This window comes from Aptenodytes patagonicus, chromosome 6 (genome assembly GCF_965638725.1).
Source record: "Aptenodytes patagonicus chromosome 6, bAptPat1.pri.cur, whole genome shotgun sequence".
Taxonomy (NCBI): domain Eukaryota; kingdom Metazoa; phylum Chordata; class Aves; order Sphenisciformes; family Spheniscidae; genus Aptenodytes; species Aptenodytes patagonicus.
The window spans coordinates 55,088,653-55,115,357 of NC_134954.1; the positions used below are offsets into that span (position 1 = coordinate 55,088,653).

Sequence of the window (26,705 nt, forward strand, 5' to 3'; positions counted from 1 at the left end):
AACATTTTTTAACATTCTGACTTTGGTGACTCTAGCTCTTCACCACCATCTCGGTCCCATGATCTTCCATTATTCCGTGTAATTGAATAATGTCTATAACATGCTAAGGAGTGTCATGTAACTGACAAATTATTATTCGTAGTGACACCTGTAGCAAGCAAATACGAAATAGGCTATGTAGTGTCATGATTGATTCTGAAGTAATTTGTAGGCTAGCCATTGATAACAACATCCAACACATAACAACCATTGTAATTATCAGACTTCCATTATACCAAGATTAAAAAAAATCCTTTCAAGATTTATTCTACATGATCTTAGGATCCCTATATGTAATGCTACACAAAACTGCTTTCAGCGTGCTTATGGTAGACTCTTGTAAAATGTAAGTGTGCAAACATTTGTATTTGTTCCTTAAGTAAGCAGACTTGCTGAAGTCAATGCCCTCATTGCTCCTATCAGCATTTGGGATCAGACCAGTGGGATGCCTACTATAGTCAGCTATCAAAACACTGAAAAAGACAAAATAATAGGTAAGTCATTATGATCATTTAGCTTTGCAAATCTCTATCGGCAATGTGGAAATCTCACAATCTACTTGAAGACTGAAATTAAAACTTCTACAGGATTATGACTGCATAATGCAATAATGATCAAGAAATAAAATAGACAGGTAAAATACATATAGGACTGAGAATGTATAATAAAACAAGAAACCTAAGCTGTTTTATCAACCTATCCTTCTGCAATTGTGATCTGAATCAGAAAATGAAAAGGAATAATGAAACCATATTTTCACTAAATATTCATGCAAGCACAAACCTGGGATCAAAGATTTGATTTTTAACACAAAGTGTCAGTGAAGAACTGAAAGTATTTTGAACAATATATCTGCAGTTTATGAAAAATGTGGAGGAGAGGAAAAGATGAAAAAAGATGTGATGATTATAGGAAAAATAAGAGGAAAGGGAAAAAATAGGTGGGGGAAGAAAAAAGACACAGGAAGAAATTGCAAAGGACGATGACTGTTTGTCTGGCTTCTGGTATTACTATATTAAGATCCAGCAATGAACACAAATGTAAAAAGGGACTAAGAAAAAGAACAGAAGACAGAAATAGTAGAGAAAAGAGGGACAAAGCACTATAGATCATATTGATCCTGGGACATGTGCCAGAGAATGATTTAAATACTAAGTAACATCTCATTCACTACAGTTTTAGACTAACCACTTGAAAAGGATATGAATGTACCAAAATCTTAATAGCTATTTTTCTAAGAGGATTGAAAGGAGTTAACATGTACAGGGCAGAGGTGGCACTGAATCGGAATATTGCCTTCCCTTTATTCAATACTATAAAGGTCTGGAAAAAGAAACACAGAATGAAAAATAGCATTGAAAAGATACCAAGTTACAAACAAGTTACAAGTTCAAACCCAGAATAATTTTCATTTCATCATTAATCATATTTGGTCAAACTCTTCTTCCATTTACACCTCCCCCAGAATCACAATCCCCTTGTCCAGTTCACACATAGTAGAGTCCAGCCAAATTACTATAAATAGAATTGCATGAAAACATTTGAGTAAGTTTATTTAGAAATCATAAGGAATCCTGGTATTGCTAGCTAGAAAAAAAAGACAGTTATATAAGGTACAAATGTATGTAATATTTGAATAATTAGTATACTTTTTGTACCTTATAATATATACACTGAAGTACATAACTTTAAAAAAAGAGAGCCATTAAAACTTCAACATTCCCTCAATCAAATAACCAGCATTAATTATCATGTCAAAGTACTACGACAATAGTACTACAAAGTGATCTAAATTTCAAGAGTGATCTTCATGAAAATAAGGAAATTGAGAATGTTCAATAACCAGATTTTCAACATAACACTAATGTACTGGATAGTTTTTGCTGTACTCTAAGAAAAGAATAACATATGGCTTCTCTTTTCAACTATCTCTCTTGAGAGTTTCATACCTGCAATTCTGTCTATTTTTCTTATGTCATGCTTTACTTTAACCTAATACAGAATTCAATAATCCATGTACTTTCACTGCCTCTCCACAGTTTCAGCAATAACCCATGCATACTGCCAACATTAAAAAAAGGTTTTATAAATGTAATAGTTTTCTCAAAACCTGGGAAATAAAGAAAAATAAAGCCTTGATTTAACATGCAGTAAGTTTTTAAATTATTTAGATTTCCATGCATTTGGGGAAATTCCTATCTATTTCTGTCATGTCTTCTTTCTACACATGGGTGAAAGTTCATGCTCATTGAATGTAAGTGGATCTAGCTAGCATTGTGGCAGCCCTAAAAAGCCCAAAGGGAACATAAGCCATTCAATCCTGGAGCACTGCCAGTAGCCGTGATCTGCCTCAGCTGGAATCAGAGGGCAGCATTTGTAATGATTATGCTCTACTTTCTGAGCAGGTGTGCCAAATACAGCAGCTGAAATCCTGAAAACACAATGCCTCCCTCTGCCTGAAATCATAAATTTCAGCTTTTCCAAACTGAACATGTTTGCATTCCCAGATACCCATTGATTCTCAAGCCATACTTTGGTCCTTTATTGTAGAGGAGAAAGGATTGGTCTGTAACGTACTATCTTTGCTACCATTGCTTTTCAACTCTATTACTATTCTTCCTGGAGTCCAAGAAAATCTGCCCTCAAATTAGAGTTTTTCAAATGTTTTCTGTTCCCTTTAATCTGACAAAACTTCTGATGAAGCATCATTTGTGCAATGCTGACTCAGCAAGACATATTAAAAAATTAAAAGGGAGCCTGACCTAAACAAGGATGTTCAAAGATATGCAAAGAACACCAAGAAAAATAATAGGAGAAATTATGATTGCAATGCACATATAGTTTGGAGTCTTACATCTCCCACTAGAAACCACTATGCTTTTGGAAAAGATCAAGACAACTGCTATGCATTTCTCAATCAGGAACAAGCAATTCAGCAGGATTTTACTTCACGTCCACAGTTAATTGCGGAATTACTTTTCTAGTTTCCAAAGCATGATAATACATATGCTAACTTCAGGATTTCCAGCACTGAATTTATATATTTACTACTGCAGAACTGGGAAAGAAGGAAGGAAAGGGATCAGCACTTTGACCCAAATTCCATTTGCCTTACCTCCATACTTCAACAGGGTAAATCACTTGAGTAAAGGGAAGAGAACACGATATTTAATTGAAAACCTTGTTTTCAAATTTAACTCACGATTCTCCATAGCATGAATTGAGTTTTAGAAATTCTGCAGTGAACATTTAAGGTACAGCTGATTTTTTTAAAGCTGTTCTCTCTTTGTAGTTTATCACGGTATGCCTGTATTGTTATTGTTTTAACATATTAATGATGAGGCATACCCCTTATTCTTGCAGGAAATAACTTCATTTGTTTTTTTTTTTTTTTACTTAGTTCAAATTTGACTCGTAACAATTCTTGGGGGTCTTCTTCCTTTTTCTTTGAAGTAGTTTTTTTGCTTTCATGGGTTTTTTTAAATTTACTTGTTTTTATTCACTAGCTAATTTCCACAGGAAAGAAAAGAAAGCACAAGAAAAAAATTATAAAGACACAAAAATAGAAAAATATCGGTAATTTCTTCTTTACTGGTAGAATAATGATGGTGCAATACATATGATGCCAAAATCTGAGGGACTGGAATTCTGGAGGAAACCCAAGGCCATCTGGTCAAAAGTCTAAAGTTCAGCACTTTTGTGCTTGGCCACAAAAGTTGTTGTTGTTACTTTAAGCAAGAAGAAAATATGTGGTTTTATTTTTAAAAAAATGAACATCTCTATAAAATATTTTTAAAATTACATAACATTCTGTCAACACTCCAAGAGGAATTCCTACCTCCTCTTTATTTATTTCCCTCTTTTAAACACCTCCTCTTTGATAATAATCATAGAACAATATAAATCTGGATATGAAAAATTTTTCACCCAGACTATCTAAGTTGGATATAAGATGCATCTATAAAGTACAAAAGGGAAGAAGAAGATCTCTGGCATATCCTGAGAAATTACCTTTACATACTTCCCTATCCTTCCCAGCAACAAGAGAATACAACTTAGGCTTTCCACGTGACAGTGAAGAAAGCCAGTGAGAAGGTGTCTAGCTACCTTTGAGATGGGTTTCATAGTGAAGATCTGCTCCTTTCACATCTATAATACAGCAATTAATAAAATAATAATTCTAAAGATAACCCCTGTGCTACTTCTTCAATTCTCCTGTGTGTAAACACTGAAAGTTACAAATTTTAGTAAAATACCAGGTATATTAAAATAAAGCTAAATGCATCTCTACCTACAGACCAGGTCCCACAAACTTTCGTCACTAACTTCTGTTCTTACAATTGAGATTTCGGCCAATGAAATCAGCTGCTGGGGGAACGTATTATATGTAAAGACTGGGTCCAAAATACTGGAAATACTATGTCTGTGAGAGGGTTCCTTGTATTTTCATCTTCTTAAAGTCTGATAGAAATAGACAACACACTCACTTTTTTATTGATATAATATGGGTCCAGGTCTTCCAAGGGCTCGGACACCATTCCTGGAGGTATGTCGCCGTAAATAAACGGCAATGTCTTTCCTGCCTCCAAGTCGCTATTTGGCTTTGGGCCATCTTCATCATCATCATCTTTGCGTTCTTGTTTGGATTTTTTAGCTTTTTCTTCATTGACACGCTGCTCAATAGCTGCAAGTGATTCTCTTGTGAAATAGCGGAAGCTGTCAGGTCCTGGTGGTACCAGCACTGATTGTGCCATCTTTTCATCCTGCACCTCTTAATTACTGTTTAGCCTCTCTCATAAAAAAGTGCTAAAAATATAAAAAACACAGAAAAAAATTAGAGCAACACAAATAGCTAGAAACAATGTAAAGGAATATACTTTCATGGAATCTTCTGTGGGACATTTTGTTAAATTCAGTAATTATCATCCAAGAGGAGGCTGCTGTGAAATGGATTTTTTCATTTGTTTTTATTTCCAGAAAAACCATTTTCCTTTGCAGCTGGCCTCTTAGAGTTGTCTTGAAGGTATCAATTCTTAAAACATTTAGTCTAAAGTGCACTTAGTGCTTGTGACGATAGATTGCCAATTCTATAGACTGTATAAAAAAATGTCACATACAATATAACAACATCTTCTTGCCTTTATCAAAGGTAATGCCATCCATTCCAGTGAATAAAGTAGGATATATTTTCCACCACGTTCAGTGTGAGGAATCAACACTTCTGAAGTGTTTCTGGTTCAGTGTTGAGGAGTGAGACTCCAGACAATTCACCTCCTTATTATTCTGAAAGATGCACCTTGGACCAACCCTCCCTCTAGCTAGAGGGGCCAGAAATACTCCTAGAATTCACTACTGCCATGTAAGGCCAGAGGGATCAGTTGACAGCACTCTTTGGGTACAAATATGCTGCCTTTGCAGAGCTGCCAGCTCAGGAAACAAGATTCAGGCATAAGCACCTGTATTCAGATCCCCTGCCTGGCAACACACTGTGCATTGGAAGAATTGCTGAATTAAACAAAAATTATCTTTAATCATTACATACTGCACTTTGATCTTTTACATCTGATACCATATTAATTGTATATATTTTTCACAATTTTCACAAACAAGAGCAGAATCATCTCTTCTTAATGTCTCCAGACAGTTCAGTTAAAAAGAACAAGTGGAAAATATTCCCAATGCAATTACTTTGATCTGAAATCATAAACGGGATCTCTGGCGTAGCCTTCAAGAATTTTTCTCGAGTCCTTCTCCTGAGTAAGCACATTAAAAACATAGCAAATGCAGTAAAAAGTAACAACTTCTGAGTAAGACAATATACCCAAGAAACAATTATCAAATTAAAATGATACAATGGTTAGAATACAATCAGCATGATCCTATTTTACCATCTCGCTAAATACACATACTCCAGCACAGCTGCAACAAATTCTTATTTTTGAAGCCTGCTAAATAAACTGCAACACGATGCTTTCTCCTCCTTTTCAATCATATGCACATAGCTATTTACACCTACACAGACATACACAGACATCCCAACTCCTGCAGGTCTCTCTATGAGCATGCTCTTCCATTGCAGGCAAATGCACTTGGTGCATTCTGTCATGGACGGTCTGTAGCAAACTGCTGCTGGAAGGCACACTGACTAGTAGCAGCAGAAGGGTTAATTAGGAAAATGAAAGTGGTCCTGCTGCAGAATCCTGTTAGATTTTATTGTTAATTACGGGGGGGGGAAGGCATAATCCTGTTTTAATACTGCAGGAAATAATTAAAAATTCATTACCAGTGAAGAATCTTGCACTTATGTGGGTTTGGAATGGCACCAAGGAAGACTGCAGCTAAAATTCCATCATGTCTTTTCCTTTTGCCTTTTTTTTTTCCTTTTGCCTTTTTTTTTTTTTTTTTTAATTCTCCTTCTACAGACCACACCTAACTTCCTGCTGAAGGATCCTGGTTATTGAAGTCAAATGTGGCATTTCCTGTGCGAGCCTACTAAGTGCTATAACTCTTATTGCCACTAGATGGTACTGATATACATCCATAAAGTCTTGTCAGAAATGGTAAAAAATTTTTGCATGCTCGAACACTTGCTTAAACTGAGACTCTGGGACTAAAATACACGATTTTATATAATCAGCCAGGTCTCAGGATTCTCAAAAATTCTTTTGAATATATAGCAGCTACTGCAGATGAGACCATAGCTGTTAAAACTGTGAAGGTGACACAGAAAGAAAGTAGGAGGGATAGCAAAGTAAGAGAAATAGAAAAATGGAGGTTGCACAGACAGTGTACAACCAAAGCAGTTGCTGAGAATGGATTATCAGCAGGTTGGATTATTTTACACTATAGCTTGTATCAGTTTTCTAAAATAAATTTATACAATATATTTGATGTGTATTCTTTCTAAATCCAGAAAAGCCAGCAACGAGAAGGAAGGATGGCCGTTTTGAGTGTTCACTGCAGTGGTGAATTCCTGTACAGAAATCACCCACTGTAGCAGGGAGAAAGACTAGATGATCAAGAGCACTGTAAGCTCCTCCCATGTGGCAAATCAATAAGACATCATCTTTGGGCACCACTCCACCTAAATGCCATCCTACTTCTTTTCACTCTCCCGCTTTCTCTGTATTTTCTGTGCTTACTGATTTTCATACTTTTTCTCCTGCTGCACTAATATCACTTTTTTAGCCTCTCTCTTTCCCCACCATCAACCTTCTGCCCATCCCTCCTACTCTCACATGTACCCAAATCTCCTTCAAACTTTTCAAGCAACACATTCTTGTATCTATAGATTCAGACCTTCAGGCAGTCATTTACTTCTGTCCCTCTGCCATCTCTTTTCCTTCAGCTGCGAAGAGGACTAAAGAAGCTGTGGAAAGTAATAAAAAGCAAAGGGTCACTCTAAAGTGAAAAAGGTTGGGGAAGGAAAGAATACAATAGCCAAAGAAACGCCACTGTGGCTTTGAAAAAAGTACAATGAAGAGAAGGACAAATATTGGTAATTTGGTTCTTTGGTAATTGTGGTGAGAGAATGAACAGTTTGACTGGATCAAAATAGTGTTTTTGAAATTTTCAGCAGCTAAGAAAAAATGTGTCGAATGAGATATATAATTTAACCACATCAGAAATATTGATTTGGTTTTGAATCATTTAAATATTACACAATATTTTAAAGTAATGTTAAAAGCTTTTGTATAAAAGTCTTTTCTTTGATAGGGTTTTCTAATTTCATGAATGATTCAATGAAATCAATAGAAATTTTGCAAACAAATCCATGTAACCAATTTTTTTTCATTAAAAAACTTTGGATGAAAACTGGCTGGCTCTAATTAGGACAGTGGTTTACTTGGAGCTGCTCTGCAGTCTCAAAATAAGAGGACTGTGAGACAGCATAGACTCACAGAACGGGTAAAGGAGCTTCTAACTACAAAAGTATTTTGATTATTTATATGTGTGGATATGTACATTAATGTTTATGCAGCTGCTTATGAAAGTTACAATAAACCAAGTACCTGAAAAGCTGGACTAATTCACACAATATGGAAAAGGAACTTCATTCTGCCATTAATAGTATATTAAGTTAAAGTGTCTGATTATTTGTTTCTTATCGTATGGGTCTGGAATTACCTAAGATGTCAATCTGATTTCCACCAGGCTATACAATCGACATACATAGTGTTAGGAAGGACAGTGAAAAGTAAAGACAAAAAGGAGATAGCCAGTGGGACATTGTATCCCGTTGCCTTAGATGCTTGCATCTACAGTCTTACTAGGCTGTAAGGTGAGAAGAACAAGTATTTTAGAAAGACAGAATAGGCAGGAAATGCAATATGATCTTTGCAGTCTAAAAGAGAAACATACATACTTCTAAAGAGGAGACCACAGTAGTACATCTAGAGAAGCTAGTAACAATCCTTAAAATATATTAAAATAATTAGATACTACATAGATATAGTAAATATAACAGGAAAAATTAGTAGAGATAGGAAGGGAAAATGATCAAATCAAATAGTAAATATCAATCAAAAACCAATCCAACATAACCTACATTTAAAAACTATTGTTTAAAAATGGTCAAAATTTACCTAAAATATAAACATGGAATAATTCTGGTAATAGGTAACTTCCGACTGCTGTCTAGCTTCCTACCTACAGCCATGGGTACATTTTATGAATAATTTTATCACCAGTGGTATCCACCTTCCCACTACTATGGCACATCTGAAAGCTTGAAGTGGACTTTATCTTTTAATCATTTGGCGAAACACTCATGGCCCATATAAAGGGTAGAGTTGAAGAAGTGTTCAGTGTCATATGTAAAGAAATTCTACATGAGAGTGAATGATTTTTGACAGGACAGAGCCGAGAGAAACTTCTGAGTCTTTTCCTGGCTGTCTAAGAGCCCTTCATCTACAGAGAATCCTGATTAATAAAATCAGAGGGAAAACATATTACCAGCTTCTCCTCAGAAATCTGTAAAAATTAACTGTCTTTGTTCAATGTTAAAGCGGAGCATTAAAATGCACAAGTGGGAACTTGCCGTCATTCTGTGGTTCTGTGATCCTTTTACTCTCCAGCTGCGTGTTCCTGCACTATATTAGAATTGTCCCTAAGTGCATGACTTTTCATTTATAGTTCTGAATTTCATCTCATTCCAGTAACACCAGTCATCAAGCTCATCTAGTCCTTTCTGTATAATAGCGTGCTCCTTCTTTGACAATGCCTCCCAACTTTGTGATAGGAGCAAATTACATTGGCATATTTCCACTTTCTTTGCTGAAACAATTAATTAAATTTCAAATAAAATCTGTCCCAAAATTATAATGGTGATGAGCAACTTTGACCAAAGTGTAGGTTGCTGTGGTATTTGCTGTAGCTTGCAAAATATGTTAATACTACTCTAAGAACTTTAATCTTAAAAAAAATCTGAAGTTTATGCTCTAAAATGAAATAATATTTTTTGCATTTAAAGAGCAAAGGGGGTAGAAGAGGGAAAAGGGAGCTTTTTCTTCTTGTAAATAGTATACATTTAATCTTGTAGATAGTATACATTTAATCAAATACACTGAATCTAAAGAAATTCCTGTCACCTCTTCCACCCATGCTACTTAAAACACTATACTATTAAATTATTCATGGTGATCTAGATGACTGAAAAACACGTTTGCTAGCTTTGCAGATGAAATGAAACTGGAAGTGCTACAGGTAAACAGGAGGACAGTATTAGAATTTAAAATGTCCTGATAAATAACAAAATTGTCTCAAAAATGATGCAATTCAAGAGATACAAGTCCTAAGTTTTATATTTAGGCAAGAATAAGTATCTGAAAAATTACAGGATGAGGAACAAAACCCCACCAATAGCTCTGCAGAAAAAGGTCTAGAGTACTTACTGCATCACAAACCAAGCATGAGTGAAACTGTCAGTCTTACCAAAAAAAAAAAAAAAGCAAGTACTTGGGATTTATAAACTTGTGAAATGATCTTCTACTCTTCTATTTGGAGCAGTATGTCCAACTTGGGTACTACATTTCAAAAAATATCAGGGCCACCTGGAAAGTTCAGACCACAGCAATAAAAACATAACTTATGAGAAAACATCCAAGGAATTGTGGGATTTATTTGAGTTCTTTCTGTCTTAATTTTACATTGAAAAGATTGATGGAAGACACGATGACAGTCTTTATATGTCTAGAAAGCTCCTCCAAGGAAGAGGAAGAATTTGTTTTCTTTTTATCTGGCATATAGGCAAAGAGGTTGTGGGGTTAAACTGCAGCAAGTAGAGACACCACAATAATTCAAGGGCTTTAAGAAAGGCTAGGCCTTGTAAAAAGAAAGATCAGTGGTAAGTGTGAGATTTGTAGCAAAACTGATCAGGATAAGAATCAAGAAACTTGTAACAGGCCCTCACTGTTTTAGGGTCTTAATAAGTGTAAGTTTCTCATTGCTTTGTGCTGCTCCATCTGTTGTGTTTCTCCCCAGGCCTCAAGGGAGCAAGAGCTTATTGTTTATATACAGACAAGCAGAAAAGAAAGGGGTTTTGATTTCAGTCACTGTTGGCTAAGAAAGTTCTTGAAGAGTCAGTGGGGTGCAGGATAGAAAAAAGTGACATCACATGCAGGAAAGTCCCAAGGACTTCTTTACAGAGAAAGAAACAAAAGTGCCTAAGGAAGCATTGGTGTCGAATAGGAGAGATCTGCCCCCAGTTTCTCATTACTCACCTCTCTCTCCTTCCAGTATTTTCCTTTTCCCCTAGCCTGACAAAAGAAATTAAAACAATCAAGTTTAAAAGAGCCATTTCATAGTCCATTCTCTTACTCGCACCTCGCGCCACTGCTATTCCTACACATGGCTAAAATAAATGCTGGAAAAAACCCTGTTCTGTCTCAAAGGGCTATAGCCCTTCTGGATGCGTCAGCACCCCGTGGCACTGCATGAAAGATTGTATAACATGTGAGTGCCCTGTCTGAAGGTGGAAGGTTTACAGCTGGTGTAGTATCTCTGCTGAGATTTATGGTCTCACCACTCCACTGCTGAAATTAGTAGACAGCAAATAAAAATCAATTTTCCTGTGCTTGAGGTTTGTGTTTTTCATACTATGCTGCACTGTATGTTCAGTAGTCAGCTCTGACAGAGGTCTCTTCATACAGTATCTATGTGCTGAATTGTTTGATTTGAACAGTAAGTGTTTCTATACAACAAATTTTTCAAAACAGCTCTTAGAAGAGCTACGTAAAAATACATCTTCTTACACGTTGTCCAACATTTTAAATGGATGTCTAACTAGCAAGTCACCTTTGAAAACGCAGTTTCTGAAAGTCTTAAGCCAATATGAGATGGTGCTGTCAGAAGGGACAGCTCCATTCTCCACCCACTCTTACCCTGGTGATTTCCCACTGTGCTGGCTTGAGCACTTCTGCACCTCTGGATTTTAGCCAGGTCAGCACACTGGTCTGGCTGAAAACTACAAATAAGTGGCCAGATTTCAGCCAGATCGAAGAGCTGATCCATCACACTACAGAAAAGAAGTTAAGAGGCTTAATATGTCCCCTCACTTTTCGAGTGCAGAGGACTAGCTGGCTATCTACAGCGTCTTCCAAATTTTAGTGCTTCACCTAACTGCAAAGGTCAATAGGGCTTAAGGTGCCAGAGTATGAATAAATGGATCTTCAATGGTTGAATGCTGGAGCTGAAGAGAGCTCTAACAATTGTACAGTCAACAAATACTAGCACAGATCCTGTACCTGGTGTATAACTCAGTATAGGTAGAATAAAAAAGCAAAAAGGTTTATTAAAATACCCAAACACTAGCAAATCTAGGGATCAAACTGGGCTAGCATTCCGTTACAGCAGCCTCAAGACTGCTCTTCCAAGATCAGGTGGTGACCAGGATTACCCTCTGCCTTTCAGCATGGACATCAGGACAGCATTTTATGCAAAATGTGCAGCAAGGATCATCTAATGTGAAGATAGGTATACAAAGACCTCTATTGGGAAAGTTTAGGGGTTCCTTCAAATCAGTTTTCTCACCCTCTTTAAAACTTATTTCAGGGTACTGCCCATAGCGCTATGGCAAGATGTACTCCAAGGTAGTATGAAAAATACATTGGTAAAAATCAGGTGATCATTATCTTTACTTACTGTTAGCCAATAACTGGCAATGACTCGCATTTGGTTATAGCTACATACTCCATTTTCCTTTTATCAGAAATGGTCTCTGAACAATTGCTGATTTTCAATCAAATGTCAGTGAATGAACAAAAAAAAGCTATTTGTTTTTCCAGATAAGAGGCCCTTAAGTCCTTTTTTCTAGCATTAGACAATTCGGTTTTTTCACTTGATGAAAATACCATTCTTAACTTTTTTTTTGTATACAGTGAAATAAGCTTTCTGCCAGACTCAGATGAGCTCCTCTGGTGCTCTATGACCAGAGGAACAAACAAAGGGCAATTCACACCTGAGAAAGATTCAAAACAACAGTTCAAGTTTCCCTTTACAAAAAAGAGAAATATACTGACTGTCTCCAAAGCAAACAGCAATGTGGGAGACAAAGTAATGCAAGAAGAGCTTTCACCAAATTCCTAATGAAGCTGATTAAGTGATTAAGGCCTTTCAGCCATCTCGCTGAGGTGGGCTTTTCATCAAATCACTCTTTGCCCTGATATCCGCTGTGAGAAATGTATCCCCACAAGTACATTCTTGTATAAGTAAGTGTCAGGCTAGAGATATATCCATTTTTAGTGTGTTTGTGTGGGGAGAGTGACTATACAATCCAAAGATGTAATGATAACAGAAGTGCCATATGTATGGGATGAGCTAGATATTTCCAGATGCCTGAACAGAAGAATGTGCTGACTACTTAATGCTGTTAATAAAACATGCTGTGATTTCTTTTCTGACAAACCAGAACCCTGAGTTTAACATCCCCAGTATGGGCATTATGTAAAGATGTTTAGAATGAAATCTCCATTAATCTTAATTACGGCATGGCTACAGAAAATTCAATCATATATAATTTATATCCTTTTGGATAAAAGACACCAGGTAGATAGGAGATTTTAATATTCCCCTAACAACTACCTAGCCATTTTGGATGAACAACATAAATCATGATTCTGAACCTACTGGCAAGTGATCGTGGAAAATACTGTGTATTTCCACTTTTATAGCCTCTTACTGACTTCTGTTGCAAACGCAACCTGTGAACAAAACTGTGCTTTTTCAGTTATCGCTTACGTAAGCTCAGGTCAGGCTCTGACAGCGATGCTGGACCAAACTCCCCTCGAGTCAAGGACAAAGGGCCAAGGACCTCTCCACCTCAGTAAACCGCTGCAACCAGCTTCCACTTCAACCCCAAACCGCTTCCACCGGCTCCTTCTAACCTCGCAGAACCAACAAGCAGGTAACATGGGCGTTGCGGAAAGACGAGGGGGAAGGCAGGGCGGAGGGCAGGCCGCCGTGCCGAGCCCACTCGGGGTGCCACCTCCCCAGCCCGCCCCCGCCGCCGGACGCCTGAGGTGCGGCAGCCGAACCTCCGCCCTGGGCCTCGTCACCTCCCGTTGTCACACCCGACTACAACAAGGGAAGACGGGCAGCCCGATGTCGCTCGAAACGAAAGCACCGAGTGAAAAGCCGGCTGGGGAGACGGACGGGGAGCTGTTGGGTTGTGAAGGGACGCGGCTCTGCAATGGCGGCGGGGTCCGCCGGCACGGTGCGGCGCCGGCGGGAGGTTGCGTAGCAACCGGCCCGGCGGCTGCGGCACCCGCGCTGCGGCCTGGCAGACAGCGCAGCGCAGGGGGAGCGCCGCCGCCGCCCGCGGGCTGCGGAGACTCCCCGTGAAAACCTGCTCCAGGCAGATTATTTTTTCCAGAAGGAAAGCTTCCCCTGCCTGCTTCAGCAGGACCTAATCAAACGGGAGAAGCAGGAGGAGCGGAAAAGAGCAGGCATTTAGCGTAGGGTAGATAACGGCAGGGTAACAGAGAGGCAGAAGTGGAAGGGAGGTTTGCTGCAGAGAAGGGGGGCCTCACTCCGCGGGGATGAGGTGAATCCGCCTTTCAGAGTCAACAGCAAGGAACGGCTGAGGCCCTGGACCAGCCCCAGCCCGGGCGGAGGCTGGAGCCCTGGCGAGCGAGGTCCCCTCTGTCCCACGAGCTGAGCAGGGATGGTGCCAAATCCAGGCTTTACTGCCAAGGCGGGAAGGAACCGGGGGATCATCGTCCCTCCTTCTGTTAAGTTTGTTTACCGTCTGTATTGGGTACAGATAGTCAGCCATGCTGCTTACCGTCTGCAGTCAGCCAATTCCCCTTCTTCATGTGGGGGTGTTTGGGTTTTTTTAAATAGGAAATGGTGACTGTAAAACCATAGAAACGGACATGGGGAGTGAGGTGCTGGGACAGTTTTGAAATTATCTCCGCTTTTAAAAGATGTTGTCCTTATTTCAAGCTGTTGGTATGTTTTTAAGAAAAAATAACCTCCTCCACCACATGCCAAATAACCCTGAGTTTAGGTTTAGCATACGTGAGAGAGCATCAGGAGGTACGTATCTAATTTGTAACTCTGCAAAATAAACAAAGAGAATCTGAATCTAAACGGAGTATTCTCTAAACAGGCCTGCAATTGCAAAGATAGTTTATTAGTAACAAACACAACTGCCTCTTGAGGAACTTATTTCTAAAACCAAATCACAATAGACACGGAAAGTGTGAGGACCATCCCACATGGGGGAAACAAACATCTCCATGGATAACATATGAGAATTTTCCTGCGGGAACTGCACTGCCGCCGACAGGCTCCCTGCAGCTGCACAGCACCAGCTGCCGAGGGGATCCTGCAGCAGTTAATGCCGCTTGAAAGAAACATTAACTCCGTGGGTATCCATCAGCCTCCAAAGGCAGGATGCCATGGCCTGTGTCTCCTCATCAGCACTACTCATGCCCCTACCTGCATGTCCTACTATGTAGCTGCACCTGGAAACATATCAAGGTCTCCACGGCAGATAGAAACAGCAAAAAGCACAACTAAAAAGCACAACTCTCTTCCCCATGTGTTGTCTCCACCAGATTCCCTTTGCCACTGAAATGGAAGAGCTGGTTTTGTTTCAGGGAAGTCCCACTTCAAACAAGCCAGAAGCAAAGTGGTTTCAGTGATTCTGGAAATTAAGTCATAGACGAGGTCCCATATTTACTTTTAACCATTCTTTTAGTCTTATGATGGTTTATGGGTTAGCAGTTGTTACTATATCCTTAGGGATAGAGTGCAGATGGGTCCAAGCCAGCTACTAGTTATGGGTTGTCATGTTTCATGATAATTACAGATGGGGCTGGTGGTACTGTTTATTACTGAGATGCCTGACCTGTCCTGCTTTCCTTACCACCACCCCCTTCCCTTGCTTCCAAACTTCAAGCACTGGGGCTAAAATTTTCTATTTTTGCCTTAGCTTGATTTTTGAAGGGAAGCTTCAACTCAAATGATGCAACTATTTCCAAGAAAAAGCTACGGATATATATTTCTCTTTAAAATTTTATAGCTGCCAATTTTCAAAGCATGAATATGAAGTCTTGCAGAACTTTTTGCAGAATAGCATTCTGAATTTTGGACTTTTCTGTTGGAGTGATATCTATAATACTTGCCCAGACTTGAAAAATTTTGAAAAATTAGTTTGCATATATTTGGAAGAACACCCCAGAAGTTTAAAGGTGTGAATTCCAGAGATAATGCCTTTTCTGTTAATGTTTCAATGTCCAGCTGAGGGGATTTTCCTGCAAATGAAGTCTGTGTCTCTGTGGACTGGGCTGACCTAAGAGTGGGAATGCTTTCGTCTTTGTGTTCTTAATGATCCTATATGTTGGTTATTAAAAAAAAAAAATGCAGAAGGAAATACAGAAGGAAAAAGGGGGAGGTAGGAAGAAAGGGAGAGAAATGTGGGATTGAAGACTGGCAGCAGAAAAAACCTCCAGGGAAATGGTATGTGGAAGAACTGTCTGCCTGGATAAAGAGATTGTCTCAAAATTAGTTGTAGTAGTCCTGGAGGCTGGTTGGAGAGACAAGAAAAGCTCAAAGACTTGTAGATTATTATGACCAAGAAAATCATTAGGTTGATCAGTTTGACCTTACAGGAGACCAGGCTGGGAAAAAGCGAAGAAAAAGGGAAAGGGGGGTAAGGGGGAGCCAGTATAATGGGGCAAGCAGAGACAGGACAAAGCAAAAAAGCTTGGACTGAATGGACAAGGGAATAAAAAGCTGAGGTAACTGGACTGGAATTAATTAGAAGAATTGACAATAAGATCTGAAAATGAGTTTATAGAGAACTATAAAGATGACAAGTTCAGAGGTCTGTGAAGTATGTGTAAACATACATTCAGTAACTCCTAATTGTTCATATGGGTATCAGTATGGTCTCCCTAAAATTGTGTACAAACACTCCAATAAAAAACACCTATTACTGCAGGAAGAAGGGTTCAAATGACAGCATATGCTAGGACTGAGATCTACCTTACTTTTGGTCCGTTTGTCAGTAGATACTATAATGCAACATTCACTGTCTTCTGTAGTACACAATATGGACAAGCTCTTAAAAGCAGCGAGATTTGTTTTGGAGGAGACTTCCTTGATTCATTGGTGCTGCACGTGGATTGGGAGAAGTGACTAGCAGGAAGGGGAAAAAGGACGATAACTACGTGGGCAAAAAGTACTGTCCTTGGCGTAAGGTCTGTATGCCATCTTGGAGAACTGGATGTTACCTCTGCCTGTGTCATGAGCAGGATTCACCTTCCCTGGCGTCAGATGTCTGTGTCTGTAGGCATCCGCATCTAAGCCAATCTGAACTCCTTTCATATTCACTGGAGAAAAATGGGTCCTTTAAAAGGCAATTCTTCTGACCTATTTTAGATATCTACCTTAAAATGAGGCAAGTTGTGCCCTAGAAGTGCCCATTTCTCTCCACTGACTATAAAGGGAGAGACATGAGAAGAATCCCACTCAGAACTCCGATATGATGGCAGGCAATTCACTCTAATTGCTCTTTTCACAGGTGGCTACAAATCGAATGTCTGATTTCCAGAATGTAAAGACAGCCTTAATTCAGTGTCTCAAAACTGACTGCTTGACTCTGCCACTTACAAACATACTTTTAATGAGATTTTTTTAAAATGTGAAATATTTAGTACAAATATTTGTACTTCCACACCTCTTTATTAAATATCAGCCACTTATTTTGCACCTATTAACATTATTGTAGTACTTAGCATATATATTAATTACTGTAATTTTAATAGTTATGATTTATTACAGTTCTGCCAACTGTCCAAAACTTCACACTACAGGCATCTCTACAGGTGAGGAAGTACGTCTTTTAAATTAAGATGTCACCAGTGTGAGGGCACATAAGGCTGGATGTGTATTCAAAATTCAGCAACCAAAAAGGAAAAATTAAAACAAACAGCATGGGATTAGATCCCATGATGAATAATATGGTTGATGACTTGTGCAGAACACAGCCAAGTGGTTACATAGCATTTCCCAGACCATCATACAGGAATCGTTAGAAAACTTAAGAGCTACGGCTTCATCCTCCCTGCCTCCCATGCAAAGGAAGACAGCAAACATCACCACTACTCCCTGGTGACCTGACCAGCATGTTTGTTTCTCTGGGTAATGAAAAGCTCAGTCAGATATACAACATTAGGAAGCATTAAACAACTCTCTATTAAATTTAGAAGATTTTTTTATCTGAAAGGAAACTGAGTAGTTAATTGGCCCACAATTAAATAGAAATGCCATTAAAAAAAACCCCTGAAACAGCTTGCCAGGCCCAGTTTCTGCTTGCCTTTTATAGTGTCCTGATAACCTAACTGTCATATCAAGTCATTAATTAAGAATATTCTGAACACTATAAAAACATCTTTATGGATCAAGTTATCCTGAGGGACAAAGTGCATATGGCAGACATATGCAGTTAAGTAAGAGCAGAAAGGTAATATCACTATTTCATCAAGAAACTTGAAAGGCCTGAGGGAGCAACACAGATTCATAAATGTAGGATCAGAGGAGATCATTATGAGTGTTTATTCTGACATTCTGCACAGTATGGCTTATAACAGTCCTCGATTTAACATAAGCCTCAGCTGGAACATACCTTTTTGGAATGCCAAATTCATGAGAATCCCTTAGTAAGTTGCCTGATGGCAAACTATTATTGCAATAAAATGGGTGCCTTATTTTATACTTAGACATCACTTTCCTGGGTAGTGAAGTTAAGAAAACTTCTGTGCTACTTCTCCTTTTAAGTATGAGAATGTGCCAGAAATGGAAAGCAAACAGTTACACCATATATCTGCCAAAACCTAATCTATTTAGCTCCTGAATTTTTTCATTAAGAGGGGACAAACTCATGAAACAAACCACAGAGAACCAACAGCGGTAAAGTTCAGTCACTCTTTTTGAAAAAGCAGATTCAATTTCAAGGTAACTTAAAAAAAAAAGGGGGGGGACGCTTGTTCATTATAGTATCATTTTATAACTATGGGGAAAAGAAGGATTGCTCAGGGTAATCTACAAAAGTCTAGGCTAAAATACAACTGCAGCCCATTATAGCTGGGTGATTTGGAACTGAGATTTGTTCAGTGGAGTTTGACAATTTACTCCAGTTTGGAATAATTTCCTAACTGTAAATTTTCTTTGAGCATATTCCATTTGCATTTGTTGGTACATGTGAATAAAGCAAGGGAGCAGGTGTTGAAAACCTCCTCAGGAGAGTTTTTCCTTTCCCACTATATTTGAGCCAGCAAAACGGATTCTGATTAGAGGGAATACAAGAGCTCCCCAAAGAGTTCTCACAAGCGTTCCTTGCTCACAGTATCACCTGCAACCTGGAGCTGTTCCACTGCAAGGAGATCTTCCCACTGGAGCCATGCACGCCACACTGCTCACCTCCGTACAGGAACACAGATACACATTTCAATATTTGCTTTACAATGGATTCTGCTTTTTTCTCATATGAACTGAATTTGTGTATCCTCCTAAAATTTCTCTTTTCCCCCCTACATTCGATTGATTTCCCCCATCAATCTCTCTTCCCTAGATTCCCAGGGGATATTTCCTTTCCTTATCACAGTTTCAGAGCTGTTCACCTATCTTCACAATATTTATACCAGCTCACTCAATTTCTGCATCATATCCATCATCTTTCTCACTAAGGACAGATTATTTTGAGAATGTGTGAATCCTTAAACTAATTTGGAAGTGAGGTCAATACTGAGAAAAGCAACATAATCCCTTTTCCAGCAATGGAGAATGCTTCTGGGTTGCCAGCCTCTGCCGCTATACAGAGCAAGATATCAGCATGAGTAATAGCACCCAAGAGACCTATGTAATATTAAAGGTCATCATCTTTATACCCTGAGGCTTACATTCAAATGTAATTTTTTTTTTTCCTGAAGGATACTGGTGGAGTAGAGTAATGGATTTCTCTCTGTGTGAAGGCTAACCTGCCTTCAGCTTGGCTTAGAGGGCCAAAGCTTTGCTTCAGATCAAAGATCATGTAATTCATAAAAACTACAGCTGGCAAAAGCACAAATATCTTTTTACAGTCACAAATGTTGTAAAGGCTGTGGAGCGCTTTAAATGTTAACTCTAACTGAAAATACTGTAAAAAAAAATCATTTGAAACAATAACTCTTGAAAATGTTCTGACTGTTGCATATGTTTAGCCAACAAAACTACAAAAGCAAACTGTTTGCAAGATGTAATATGTTATTCTGTTGAAAAGTGACTCTCATAAATGTGGCCCAGTAACACTTATGGTCTATTGCTTCCTAATCAAATTGATTTCCTTAGTAACTTTAAGATTTGCATCTTACCATTGCTACTGACAGTAAAACCAGGCGTTTTCCATTTTGTCTATTAGTATTTTCCAGAAGCCAAATGAAAATAAAACGTTAGCTCATCCTGCACCCCAGTATTTTTCAAAGCATATACTCATTGCTTCACTAGAACTTTTCAGTAGTATTATCGTGGTACCTAGGAGGCTGTCTATCATCAGCACTTTTGTGGTATTCCCCATTCTACAAAATGGAAACTTGCCCCTGCACTGCAAAATCTAACCTGTGTGAATGCATTTGCCATCCGGATGTTTGTGCAGCCATCACTGAAGTCTCAACCTGGAAGCAATTGTGCAGTGTTTGCCCCATGTCTGCTTTCAGGTTAACGCAACTATAGATGGAAGATTTTTTCATTCTGCCTGGTATCAGTACTTATCTTTCAGTTTCCATGGTTTCATTATTGTCTCTCAGTAAGAGAAAACATGTGGAGCTCACAGACTCTACAAATACACCTGTTACACTCCTGTGATATGACCTTGCATGCCACAGTCCCAGTTAGAATAACCTCTCTAGAGACTTCCAGTGGGGAAAACTGATCTAACAAAGCTTGCCTTGTGGCCCAAGAGGTAGGATTTTCCACTGGTTTGCATTTGGTACAAATATTTACTAATAAACAAAATACAATGAGTATACTTAGAGATAGGCTGTCAAATTTCAAATATCCTGGGCAGAGTTCTCATTTCGTAATAGTTGTGGTTGTATAGATATTTGCCATACATTTCCTTATAAGCACATGGCCTGTTTAGATACTCGGGTGCTACTTCAACCTTCTTTCTGTTGGCACCTGTTTATGGAACTCATTTTTAAACAGCAAATTCAGGCCACGGTGTCTAGGGAATGGACATTTCTTTCTGACCTTGCTCTATCGGTATGCAGTTTACAATGCATTAAACTGTGGCCACTATTCTTCTCCAGATCACAGACTGTCAATTTTTTCTGCATGCATCTGACTCCATTTTGCATACATATGTGGAATTTGGCTCCTAATATATCCGTGATCCTACTGAGACAAATGGGTGAGGCTAGAACACAGCGTATTGCTTTAGAGAACTTGAGTCAGACTCCTAATTTCAGAGTGAGTCATTTACATTTATCATCAAACAAAACTACATTGGGGTCAAATTTTGCTGAGGATTTTGCAATTACACTGAGGAGGGTGAGACATGGTGAGGATGGTATAGAAAAAAATAATGTCTAAATAACACCCATTCAAACAGGAAAACTGTTTCTGTCCCACTCTGAAAGCCTGCCAGTAATAATTTAACGAAAGCAAAATTCGCACTGCTGTCAGAGGAATGACAGCAGTAGATGTGGAAGTATTGTAGCTTTAGTTAGCTCAGTACCAGTGACTGGAAAGCTATGGAGTGATAGGCTAGCAGGCCAAATGAGTAGCCAAAATAATCAGGTGGGTTTGTACAGTTCCGTAAAGCACATACACTGCCTTTGAAACCAAAAGACGAAGCTGAGAGCTGGCTAAACCTACTGCAGTCATGCTTTTTACTGCAGGGTTGAATGGTACCCAATTTTTTTGGCTGGAGTGGGTCAGTTGATGTCTTGTAAATGTACTCAAAAGCTGTACGTTACAACTCCATTTTAAGACCAGACAAGCAGCACCATATGGCATAAAAATCAGTCTCCTTTCATATGACAGGTCCATGTTGGACTACGAGAAGACCACTTGCTGTATGTTCGAAACCTGGACATCCATCATTAGCATGTCTGCTAATGTTACCAGTTTGTCAAAGTAAGGTAACTATACACTGCATGGAGCAATCATTATCTTATTGAACACGATCCTCTTTCTTGATGGGGGAGGTCTGCATTTTCACCACATAATGGAAGGTACCTGTGAGGATCTCTGGAAAGAAGATGAGTGAGAACTAGCTAGCATTAGCAAGTCAAAAGAAGAATTCATCGGGTCAAAATCAGGTTCTGCCCACATTTAAGGGAAGCTGAGCTAAGAATCAAGAAGCAACTGCGATCGCAATTACACAAAACCTAAGAAAACTTCATATACAAACAATCACTGAACTTCAGATGGAGAGGCCTAAAAAATAAGTTATTGCTGATTTTTAAAATTTTTTTTGAACTTTTTTCTATATAGTATGAACAGAGCTGACAAAGTTTTGTTTGCTTAATAGTTTCCATCATGAGAATCTCTTTCCAGTGCCTTCAGCTTTGCCAAACCTTAATTGTTGAGACTGAATTTGTTTATGCTGTTGGCCTCATCCCGATTTTTTTCTTTAATGACACTATAAATGGCGAGATACTTCTTTCAATGAAGTTAAAAAGAAAAACTTAACTTGACTATGCGGATCCATGTGTCCTCATGATACTTCTTATTTCTTTCAGCTTGAATGCTTATTAGAAAAAAAACCACTTCACCATTTAATAGAAAAAGTACATTTGTAGTCTGCTTATTGGGAAAAGTTTGTAAGTGTTATTTCATTAATCTACAAGTTTAAAAACCACAAGGAAAGAACAATGAATCTATGTTGTTGGGTTTTTTAATAGGAAGATTAAAAACTATTTTTGTGATTATTTAATGAGAATGTTGATAATACTGCAGCAGTAAAATATATTTTCAGCCATTTTTTTTGAGAACTTTTGCTACAATCTCTTTACTCTGAATTTTGTCAAGTAGGCTGCTCAGGCAATATAAGAGTTTGCATTTTGTTGCTGCTGTTTAAATTTATTGAAATCTGGCCATTCAGCTCTTCTCTAAAATCATTTCTAAATATGCTCAGAAAAAGCTTCTTAGCGGCTTGCAACAAATACTTACAGAGCTGCCACGTGTTGACTATGTTCCTGCCTAGCATTAGCAGCCCCTTCAGTGCAACTGATAGCTGCTGAGGCATCAAATGCTGAAACTAGGAGCAGAAGCAAAGCCCTTCTGCTAGTCCCAAACCAGTAAGAGGCAGAAAGAGGAAGCAGCCTTACTTAAATTGGAGGTAAGGGTAGAAAAAGGAACAATAGTAGGTTCAGGAGCAGAAATAAGAGGGGTAAAGTTGCAAGCTGGGAAACAATAGGAATTTGAACTGAATAACATGAATATAGTTATTCAATGTTTCTTTAAATTGTCCTCTTTCAGTATTTTGGTCCCAAACCTTCTTTACTGCATATCTTCCCAAACATGCAGTGATTACAGAATTATTAATTTCCTCCTTAGCTTTTTTAATGATTGTTATCCTTATGGTATTTAGTGATTCATAGCATCATTTGCCTCCCCTCATTAACATCTCTTTGAAATCAGGTATGTTATTTGCCTTTCAAAGACAGTAAGAGAAGAACAGGAGATTCAGGTCACCATTGGCAGAAATGTCTTTTAACCCAGCATTTCTCAGACTGGTAGGTGTCGGTGAGAGGAGAGGAGGGACAAGAAATGGATTCTTTCGAGTGGCTTCAGGAAGCCTCTAGAAAGGAGGCCTCTGGGCTCCCCGACGCTTGCTCAGCAAGCTGGGGCTGAGGGCAAAGAGAGGAACAGGGAGGCTCTGATGGACGAGAGGCTGCCCCCACTCTGGGGGTGTACAGGACCAGGGTCTGCTGCTGCAAAGACTCCATATTGTCCTCTGGAGAAGTTGGTGTGAGTGTGTGTGTGCTTAAAACAATGGAAGCAACACAGTAAAAAGCTTGTTTGTGCTTTTCGTGCTCCAGCTGAGAGTTGCACGCATAAGGAGGGATTACAGTTGCATTCGTTGGTGCCTAGTACAATTCAAGCAGATAGATAGGCTATATTAGATTTCAGTGTCCTCTCTGCCCCCTCGGGGGGAGAGTTTAGGGGCTGCCTGGGGGTAGAGCAGGGCTGCAGGTAGTGACCCAGCAAATCCATTCATCAAAGTCTGTAATGAAGAAATCGAGCAAGCAGCATTGGCAGCGTAACTGCTTCTGGGCTCTTGCTCTGGCTGCAGAGTGGGTCTGCTGGTCTCTGCCATGGAGATGTGATGCTTATATGTGTACAGAGTACACTTCAATTACAGTAATTCAGATGAACAAAAATAATAAGAAGACTTAAATATCCCCTAAAATTAAGTTTCACAAGACATAGGGAGGGCCAGCTTTCTTTTATGGTCAACTTTCTTTTGAACTCCTCCAGAAATATCTGACTTCAGCCATTGCTGCTGAAAGGTAACTGGATCATGCTTTGATATGATATGGCCATTTATGTGTTTGTATTTCCCAAGGACTAATGTTCACAATTAACGTACTCAAAATCTGTAAGAATTCAGCTTCAATATTTTCCTTTGAGGCTTGTAACAACTCAGTGGATTTTCTTTTTATTTTTTAAATGTAAATCTATAGCTTGTCTTTGAAGCTATATGCTAGTTTGGCCTACTAACTGCATTTTATGAACTGCAAAATCTCCGTGATTAAAAAAAAGTTATTCTCTCCCTGAACATTGGTGCAGTTTAAAAATCAAGAGAACAGAGCCAGGTACTTATCAACTTGCCTAATATTAAGAATGTGAGTCATCCCATTGACATGCCTGTTTGTTGTTGAATTGGGGCCTATAGACATAAGAGAGCATCATATATTTAATGCATTTGTCACTGGAGAAGACTGCAGATCATTTGGACACGATTATTCATCTTTTCTCCGGATCTGTTCAAGAATGGATGATCCTTTACCATCTAGTGAAGATATCTTCAGACACTACAATGGCTGAGCCATACCCATATATACATACTGTAAACATTGATCAGAAAAATACAACTAAGCAGGCAACATGCATAGATGGCAAGAATGCACGTGAACCTTCTTAACGTTTCACATATATCTAAGGAATCATCTAAAGCCAAGGCAGCATCTAGCATTCAAATCCCAACAGACAATTTTCTGTTGCTTCACTAATCACTGCTAAAAAAAAAGTTTACCTTTACACAGGTGTGTGAAAATTTTGATTCAGTGCTTTCCTACTTACCACTTTATAATAGAAAGCAAAATGCATTTAAATTAATCACACATACTTTTTTCTCACATAGTGGCTACCAAGCCCTTTCTCTGATCTGTGACTGTGTAAGTCAATGCATTTCTATGTTGTTTTTCCTGACTAAATAAATTATTGCTGTAACTAAGGGAAGGTAAGGAAAAAAACAGATGCTTTGAAAGAGAGTCAGGGGGTGCTGCATGAGCTTCCCACCTCCTGAGTCATTCTGCTGTCTCTCCCAGTGTATATCGTGCTTCTAAAAAAATAATGAAAAGAATATTTTCTTTCTCGTGCAATATAGAATGAGGTTTTTACAATAAAAATTCGTTCTTATATATATAAAACGATTCACAACACATGTGTTTCATATGATATTTGCAGCAGTGCAAAACCGTGTTTAGTCACAGACAAGTCCTCCATTCTGTCTTCCATCAGCTAGAGGCTGTTTTGGGAGATGAGGGAGGGGAGAATCCTGTAAGTCTCCTATACCTCACAGAAAAAAACCCGATGAATTTAGGGAGTAAAGAAAGCTTCTGACTGAAGATGTTATAAAGAAGCAACAGCACATTTCTCCATTAAAACTGGGCAATCCCAGGGATGTATTCATATTCTTTAAAATACACTCCAATTTGTATTCTGGACATAGCACCAATATAACCTCCAGTAGAAAAAGAAAACACTTGTGGATGACCACTTCAAAACAACAGCATCAAATTACCACAATTAGGATGAAAAATACAAACTCAATAGCAATTCTAATTATAAACATACAATCTTAAAAAACCATAGGATCAGAGAACTCAAAAGAACAACATTTTTTATTAATGTGCTAACACCTAATTAAATACTGTGAAAAATCCGTGCCGTGGCAAAGATGGCTATTATTTCCCCTCCTCTTGCTCTATTAATATTAATTGAAAACTAGGTGTGGCACCACAAGAGAAGAATCTTGGTACAAAACAACTGGAATTTGTTGCCTAAGCATTTTAATTAAATATCACGTTGTCTTACCTGATTAAAAGAGAATTACAAATCATGGCATAAGAAATATCCATACACTTGTAAGATGATGAGGCTCCTTCTACTGCAGGTTCAGGTTCCTGGGCAAAGCAGCTTGTAAACTCTTAATTTCACTGAAATGAAACAGGAAAGAAATGAAGAAAGAACCTCCCCATCAAAGCAACAAAGGAACCTCTGCAGTATTCTGTAGTCTCTACGCCTACTTCCTGTTCTGAGATTCACTCTTCGAATCCCAGCATCGATCAGAAAATTGGTTGTGGGGGAAAAAAAGGGGGGGGGGGGGGGAAGATGAGGGGGAGGAAACAAGGAGGCAGCATATTACGTGCTAGCTCCACCTACTGGCAAGGAAATGAGCTCAGCTGGATTTTTAACACCCTATCGAAACAACTGTATTTTAGTTTTAAATATCATATTAGCCCTCGATTATACAGCTTTAAAATAAAGTAAGTAGGTTAGGACTAATGAATGCTTAAATATTTTTAAAGATTGGGTTGAGATTTAAACTGCACAACGGTTTTTTTTAATTAATGAAGTATTTGGGTACGTCTGTATACAAATAATGGCAGAAAACTCAAAGTTCTGCCAGATATCTTTGTATATATGCAAATATATACAAATACTAATGCACGTTATGTTTAAAAATAGTCATTCTTTATTCAGAACCCACCACTACAAAATAGTAGAAAATAAGAGTACCTGCTTTTTTTCCCTTTAATTATTGATTCTGCAAAATATAAATTATATTTATATCTTTATTGAAAGCCAGAGGGAAAAAAAAAGTTATGTAAGACAAAAGAAATGGACGCTTGGATTTAGCCAGGACTGTGACTTTACGGCTCAATAGT

General features: G+C 38.5%; 1 protein-coding gene across 6 annotated transcripts in view; it reads right to left on the reverse strand.

Moving 5' to 3' along the window:
• Positions 1-26,114, reverse strand: part of SCN2A (sodium voltage-gated channel alpha subunit 2) — a 79,657-nt gene extending 53,543 nt beyond the window's left edge. For 4 of the 6 annotated variants that reach the window (XM_076342735.1, XM_076342730.1, XM_076342736.1 and 1 more), the window contains exons 1-3: positions 25,852-26,114; positions 4,527-4,845; positions 1,242-1,362 (exon numbers count right to left, since the gene is read on the reverse strand). In XM_076342735.1, coding sequence (XP_076198850.1) covers positions 1,242-1,362; positions 4,527-4,793 — 388 coding nt within the window. In that variant the 5' untranslated portion in view covers positions 4,794-4,845; positions 25,852-26,114. Of the gene's footprint in view, positions 1-1,241; positions 1,363-4,526; positions 4,846-6,322; positions 6,384-7,338; positions 7,409-25,851 lie in introns of those variants that run through there. The other 2 variants (XM_076342731.1, XM_076342732.1) reach the window with 2 other exon arrangements.
• Between the last annotated feature and the right edge of the window lie 591 nt (positions 26,115-26,705).